The sequence below is a fragment of the Crassostrea angulata genome, chromosome 7 (assembly GCF_025612915.1).
Source record: "Crassostrea angulata isolate pt1a10 chromosome 7, ASM2561291v2, whole genome shotgun sequence".
In the NCBI taxonomy this organism is placed as follows: domain Eukaryota; kingdom Metazoa; phylum Mollusca; class Bivalvia; order Ostreida; family Ostreidae; genus Magallana; species Magallana angulata.
In genome coordinates, this window is record NC_069117.1 from 60,246,120 (window position 1) to 60,253,790 (window position 7,671).

General features: G+C 30.7%; 1 protein-coding gene across 1 annotated transcript; it reads right to left on the reverse strand.

Moving 5' to 3' along the window:
• Positions 1-1,454: 1,454 nt before the first annotated feature.
• On the reverse strand, positions 1,455-7,465 carry LOC128157299 (uncharacterized). Its single transcript, XM_052819792.1, has 9 exons — positions 7,372-7,465; positions 6,956-7,000; positions 5,514-5,567; positions 4,879-4,932; positions 4,373-4,426; positions 3,000-3,053; positions 2,136-2,189; positions 1,872-1,925; positions 1,455-1,561 (listed from the first exon to the last, which is right to left on the reverse strand). Exons 1-9 carry the CDS (start codon positions 7,457-7,459, stop codon positions 1,455-1,457), a joined length of 564 nt encoding a protein of 187 aa, XP_052675752.1. The 5' UTR covers positions 7,460-7,465.
• Positions 7,466-7,671: the final 206 nt, after the last annotated feature.

Below are 7,671 nucleotides of genomic sequence, written 5' to 3' on the forward strand. Positions count from 1 at the left end.
ATAATTAAATAAACTCAATGAGTCTTTGATGTCCAAGACATGTAAAACTGATAATTGCACATTGTTGTTTTAAGAGATTAACAGTCCTTGAGACGTGGCACCCTGTCTCTTTGAAATCACATTAAGAGTCCGAAAAGTGTCAATCACAAAATAAACTTGTAACTTAGTAAGATATAAATTTTGAGAAAATATTACGAAACAGATGTTGAATTTTAAAAGTAAAGTCCAAAATAAAGTTATAATTAATTAAACAGTGAATTTTGCACGGTGATACTATGATCAAGACATTATATATAAAAAGATAACAAAAAAGTAACTAATGAAAAGACTTTAATTGAAACAACATCAATAAATACTGACTGCAATTTGTTCTGTCAAAGTAATTCTGACCCCAAAGAAGTTATCTTATACAAGAGCTATCATAGTACTATTTTTGACATGGGTGTTTTTGATATTGTTTTTTCTGATTTAGTTTGCAAACATTTTTCTAACATTGTGTAAACATTACAGATAGAAACGCTATAAGATTACAAAGCTACGTATGAAACACATGCATCATAAACTTATGAACCTAGTCGTTTAATTTGCGCTCTGTAGCATTACATCATTACAACAATTTAAAAAAAATTAAAGATGAGGATTAACCGAATATAAATAACGATTTACGAACTTGTAAAAAAAATTCTTTTGCAATTGGTGCTGAACCATCAAAGCATAACAGTGACCCCCCCCCCCCCCCCAGTATCGTTTATGACAAGATAGCAATAAACTCACTAAAGAATGGTCATTTAAATTCCTAGTCTAACAACATGCATGTACAATAAAGTCCACTTTCGCTCCCAGGGGGCGGGTCTGCGTTAGACAATAGTGTACATAAAATATCAATATTTCTTCTTTGTTTTGATTCCCATTTGTTACTTTATGAGAGTGATTTTCAGCATTCCAAACAAATATGTCATCCATTATTCAGCTCATCAGCTTCATTCAGATGATAATTAACATTTTCTCCTTTGGAAAGGGGATAACATATTTTTCGCTCTCATTGGCATTTTTTCTACTTTTGATAATGTCTTCGTTTCCATTGTCAGAAAAGCAATCCATGTATATTGGAAAAATGAGAAATATTGACAAAGAATTCAAGTAGACTAAGAGCTTAAAGTAGTTCCGTTTTTTAGTGAATAACAACACATAACAATATTACCGTACTAACACTTCATTGAATTGACGAGTGTAGCATTAAATTGCTGATGTCTCTTAATAGATTACCAATCCCCTTAAAAAATGGCAACAACAAGCAGAATTACGGTCATTTATTGACACATTTTGACAATCACTATAGCTGCAGCTTCTATTTAGAAAACACGCGTTTTTATTCTGTGTGCCTGTTAGTCTATTCTGGCAAAACATACGTTTATCAACTGTGTTTATAAAATGGCAGGCCATAATGACAGCATCTAAGGACATGAACAAATCATCGTGCATGCTTCATAACCGTACTTTTGTCTACAGAGGTCACAATAATAATCGTACATCGATGGAGAAAAACGACATCTGAAACTACCTATTAAAGAGACGGGATAATATAATAGTAAAATAATATAATATATATAATATATAATAGTAAAATAAACTTTGAATAAATAAAAAAAACCCACAATCACGGTTATAGCTTATAATGAATCGGCGGTTGCAGCGAAGTGGTTTTTATACCTGGCGACTAAATCTTGACGGATATAACGAATTACGCTTATAACGAAGTAACATCACCCGTCCGTGGCACTTCGTTAAAAGCGTGTTTTACTGGTATCTTCTTAATTTGATAAAGATTTTAATTCGACATATACGTATCTGCATGATAGAATAATTCTTACCTGGCTGTCTGGTGGAGGCTGGTAGATCAGGTGACCATCGATGCCACTTACTTCCTGATATAGAATCAAAGGTGATATAGATAAATTATCCATTATAAAATGTATATACCAATAGGTATAAAAGGAAAAAGAAAATTAAAACCGAGGAAAAAGTGGTGAGAAAATTCATAACACTCCCTCTTCCTTTGCAGAAATGTCGAAAAATTCAAACCAAATGCTGCGATCAACAACTCATGGTAATTTTACAGCTCTTTATTGTCTAACCTGAATTAGATATCACAGATGGACTCTGAAAGGATTCTTGCTGCCACACATTTCCTGGAAGGATTATTGTTGAATGACATAGAGCAAAACCAATAATGATAGAGTTAAAATAAGCCACATTTGGCAAAAACGAAAGTGCATTCTGTGCTGTAGAAACTGACACCTGTATCTATGACATCATTTGCGCCAAAATTTATATGAATAAATATATATAAAAACTATATGAGACAGATAAGTTGAAATTTTTCATACTTTTTTTAAAAAAGACTATATAAATTGGTGCTTTGAATACGTAAATATTCTGTAAAGCAAAATGTCTTGTATAGATTAATCTTTGGTGAAAATATATGTGATGTATATTTTCTCGAAAAACACTGTTTTGTGCAAAACTGCTAAACGGCAGGAAAAGGTTGGCATTAGGACTAGTCTTTACGGCGTATTTCGTAATTGAGGGCATTTAGATAGATTTTAGAGGTATGAAAAATCTCTACATGTAAATTTTTAATGAAACAAACATACAAATAAAGTGATGTTCATTTTATGAGACTATTTAAGGCCATTAACATATAAAAATTTTCAGATTATATCTATCCAAACTACGTTGTTGTCATTCCAGACTGAAATTTCCAGTGTTTAATTAACTGACTTGCGTCTTTTCGATGATATTGATAAGACATTAATGACAATTTCGCATTAAAATGCAGACACCCACCTTTCAAAATTCAAGCAGACCACTGTTACGCACAAATTTAAATTCATCTTAACTTTAAACAATGTTTCAAAGTTAATTAGTGCAATTTAAAAACGACCTCATTCTTTCAATTAGTCTACATGCATGTATGATAGCTTATATATTAACCTTACCTGTATGGAAGTAAGGGGACGGGTCCCGAGACGGTTGATCCTGCCACATGTTACCTGTTAATTTGTCTGCTTTAAAATTGGTTTAAAATTCTAAATTGACCATGAAAATAAATGCTGTTGAAAAATTAACCCAAATATTCTTTTAGCATATTTCAGAATACAAATAAACAATAAATTTAGTAATTTCTTGTATTGATTAAACAAACACAAAAAAAATTAATCAACCTATCAATTTATTAAAAAAAATATTCTATGTTATTCTCATTACTTTAGAAAATAAGCTAGGAGAATAAAATAACGGGAAAATTATTCTTAATGATCATTGACCAAGCTCAGATTCACAACAAACATATAAAAACAAGGAAACCCTAAGTACTCAATATTTCCCCGGAATTAGGTATTGCTGTTCATGTGGTCCATATTCAAACAAGAGGTCCATCGACCACATCGCTAACATGAGAAACAATAGGTATGATAAAATCAGCTTAATGGATTCATGATACAAACTATCTGGACAATGTACAATAATACATAAAGATCCTGTATAGATAAAATTCATTTTACCTCTGGATATTCTTATGTTGATAATCATTACTCCCTTTTCTAACAGTATGATTTTAAAGTCATATCACATATTGAATATTGCAGTTCTCTAAAGGATCCTTAACAATTGGTTATATATGGGATAAATACCTACATCAAACTCTGAACCCCTCGTGAGACCGAAGAATTGTTCAGGGGCGAAAGGCTACACAATTTCAAAGAATCATCTGGAAGATTTTAAATATTCATTCTATATATTCCTATGTTAAACTTCGATCCCCCAAATTGTGGCCCATCCCTAACCCCGGGGATCATGATTTTAACAACTTTAAATCTACACTACCTGAAAATACTTCCACACACGTTTCACCTTTCCTGGCCTTATGGTTCTTGAGAAGAAGATTTTTGAAAATTTCTCAAATCTTTTCAATAATTTCTAATTATCTCCCCTTGTAAAAGGAAGTGGTCCTCAATATCCACAACTATTAATTCCCTTTGCCCAAGGGCGATTTGTGCCAAATTTTGTTGAAATTGGTTTAGTAGTTCTTGAGAAGATGTTGAAAATGTGAAAAGTTTACGGACAGACAGATGGACGACAGACAAATTGGGATAAGAAAAGCTCAATTGAGCTTTCAGCTCAGGTGAGCTAAAACTATGAATAAGTTGCCCGTTTTTTTTACCCACATTTTTATAATTCTCTGGCACTGACCCTTAAGGAATCGGGTGAGTATTTTAAAAAGAAATTTCTTCTTTTTTATACAGAGTTTATTTAACCTGCCATATCAATACAAAACTTAAAGTTGTAAGACCCCTTTTTAGGTATGACTTACCTGAAAAGTGTGAGGAAGAAACAAATGAAGATGGATTCTGCTGCCAATCATTTTCTGTTTAATATAACCCAAACTATTCATTAAAATACATGCTTTTTTGGAAGTGCCTTCAATTCAGTTATAAAGAATAAGGCTTTTGCATTAAGAAACACGTTCCAAATTAAATGTTTCGGCAAAAATCCGTATCTTTTTTTGAATTAATTTTAACTTTCTCCAGTTATCTTTTAAATATTCCGTTTACAAAAAAAAGTTTATGTTTTTATGCAAGACTGATATAACTTTAACTTATTTACTAAATAAATTGGCATTGAAGTTATTTATACCCCGCTTTTAGAGATTTCGTCTAAAAAAAAAACCAAAATGTTGTATGAAGCTTAGTTGGACTTCAAAGCTATATATGATGTTTTAAGGTATATCAACATGATTGAAAACCAGCGACCCATATTTTCAATTGATTAATAAAACACAGCCATATATATGTATTGTTGCTTGTATATAGATCTTACCTGAAACAAAGGGCCGGGGCTGGTCCAAGAACGGTTTATCCTGCCACACGTTACCTGTTAATTAATCCGACATTACTAGTAATTAAAAATAAAGAGCAAGTTTGAAAGTATAAGATTTCAAATAACCTTATTTTTAATTGGTTTAATTGTCATGTTTCACAAACTAATAGAATAGATATCTTGTAGAACAAATATATTTCGAATTCAGGAAATATGATATTAAATTCTTTTTGTTTTAAATATCAAAATACAATTTGTTTACGAGTGTATTTTCTCATTTCGTGATAAAAATGTTAAAAGAAATCAATACCAAACTACACGAAAAATAAACAAAATGCACAAAAATGGCTATTATCTAAAATCTTGCTCCACAATATATCGTTGTAAAACCAAAAGTAAATCACATTTCAATCACCCTATTTTTAGAACATGAGAAGTTGACTTTATACTCAGATGCTACAGTTTGAATGAACCATATAAATGTATAAAGAAGTTAAAAAGCTACTTCTGACTGATGATCAATTCTTATTGAACATTTAAGAAACGGGTATGAATTTGGACACAGTCTTTGTGGGGTTTTTTCTTGTTAGACTAAATGATTAATTCTTAAAATTATTTTAATGAATAACACTTACCAGATGAGAATGGAGACGAACTCTCTGAAAATGGTTGTTGCTGCCAATCATTTCCTGTAAACAAAGAATTTTATCAAAGTGGACAATGAAAAACTTGGCTTTGAATTAACCCCGATATAAAAAGGGGCTTTGCGAACAAAAGAAGTTTTTCTTTATATCAGTGTTTTAAAGAAAATTTATCTTAGTTAAATATTGCTTTCTTATTGTGATCGTTTGGATGTATTTATTTGTAGGATAAACATTTTTGGGAAGTTTCTTATTTGCTTCAAAATGGAATGCTACACTAAAATGAATAATGTATTTGCTTCAAACACTAAAATGATTAATGTATTTGCTGCTGAAATATGATCATTTGAAACATGGTTTTCTTTTAAAAAAAGAAGATATATGCTGTTAATTGTTTCCTACTGCTTTTTGTAATTTTCTTTTCTGATATAGAAAATAAATTAGATCAGATATCCTTTTTTAAACAATGAATTTCCGTACAAATGTGTTTGTTAAACGATTTGTAGGATAAACGTTTGCTATGGCATTCCGACTTAACATTATCAGAGATACCTTTCCCGTCTTAACATTATTAAAACAATTTTTTTGTCGTTTAGCACCCAAGGGAGAAAACTGATATGGAATAGTTTTATAAAATTTTATTGTCATTTATTTAAATTTTCTATGACAAACATTAGTTATGTTCAAGAAAAAGAATGTTTTTATTAATTAATCGTGTGTCCAATCCTTATGAATCTGAGTGTTTTCTTAGAAAATTGGTTATTTAAGGGCCTTATATACCACTTATAAAATTCTACGCCCCAATGTGTTTTCAATGCTTGTTTTAAAAGCGATATTAAAGTGTTCAAAAACAACATTACGAGAGCTCTACGTGTCTTTTATAAGTGCTTTTCGTTAACAATTCAGATGTAAAATATTTTAGTTTTATTGCAATCTTTTAACAACAAAAGCATATTTATGTTTCAATATATATTCTATTTTGCTACAAAAAAGTGATATCAAATAAAATTATATTGCAGCATTTAATTTTATCAGAGCATAAACATTCGTACTCGATAATATAAAGCACAGAGGCTGTTGAAAAGAACTATGATAATGGTATTCACTACTAAAACAGTATTCTTATTTTAAAATATAATAAGTGATTATTAAAATTTCATAAAAAAAAATTCTAACGGGAAATATTTCAAAAGACTCATTCATACATTTTATGTGTTGATCCAGCTCAAGGCAAAGTTGATAGTATTTTACAACATGTCAAACTAAGTAGGGACAAAAGGCTGCCAAACTTCGTTGTATGCTTTAGGAGAATGTGCAATGGTGTATTTGTATATACGCGCATGTATAAAAAATGATAATACAGCGTCCAAAAGAAAAATGTTTGGAAATAAAACATATAAGTGGGAAAGAAAAAAATACCCACTATTTTGTCATACCTCTGTCAAAGGATGTTGGCACATTCTGGTAGTCGTGAAAATGGCCTGACAATAAAGGGATTGAAATGGTTACTCTAAATCAAAGTTCAACTGCAATCATGCTGCAATTTTGATGTCCAACTATCAACTTGAAAACAAATAGAGTAACTTTCAAACCAATAATAAATCTTATCATTTGTCAATGTAATTGAAAAATAACGTGCATTTTAAGTATAGCTTTTGTTATTCTTATCGAAATGAATAATATTATTATAAAACAATTAAAAACATTTAAAAATTCAACATAGCGGGTCAATTTTTTTTTATTGAAATCGATGATTTTATAGATTAATAGAGATGGTGGACCGTTTATAATCGTCATATCTCATCTACCGATTAATAAAACCCCCAAAACCAAATAGTTGTAGATTACTGACCGTTTCCATAAAATGAAAAACTTCCCACCATTGGTATTAAAAACCAACAAAGAAGAAATACATTCCGCAAAAACACAAGCAGATCCATCTTGGTCGGAAGTGGCCAATCAAATGACTAGAAATATTGTCTAACCAACTTATCTATCGCTGCTTGACTTCCTAAAAATGAAAAAAATAACCCCACAGGCATAAAAAAAGCCCCAAACAGATCCTTATATAAGCCCCAGTAACCCCATCCGAGCTGAAGAAAATTAATCCATTATCATTTTAAACTGATGATATAAATGCACGTGAGAAGTT

Excerpts from the sequence above, each read along its gene's own strand:
- LOC128157299 (XM_052819792.1), bottom strand. The coding sequence starts at position 7,459 with ATGGATCTGCTTGTGTTTTTGCGGAATGTATTTCTTCTTTGTTGGTTT. Across the intron at positions 3,054-4,372 it reads TTCTTCCTCACACTTTTCAG|GTAACATGTGGCAGGATCAA; the intron begins GTAAGTCATACC and ends ACAAATTAACAG. Across the intron at positions 1,562-1,871 it reads AGCCTCCACCAGACAGCCAG|GTAGTTTCAGATGTCGTTTT; the intron begins GTAAGAATTATT and ends TCTCTTTAATAG.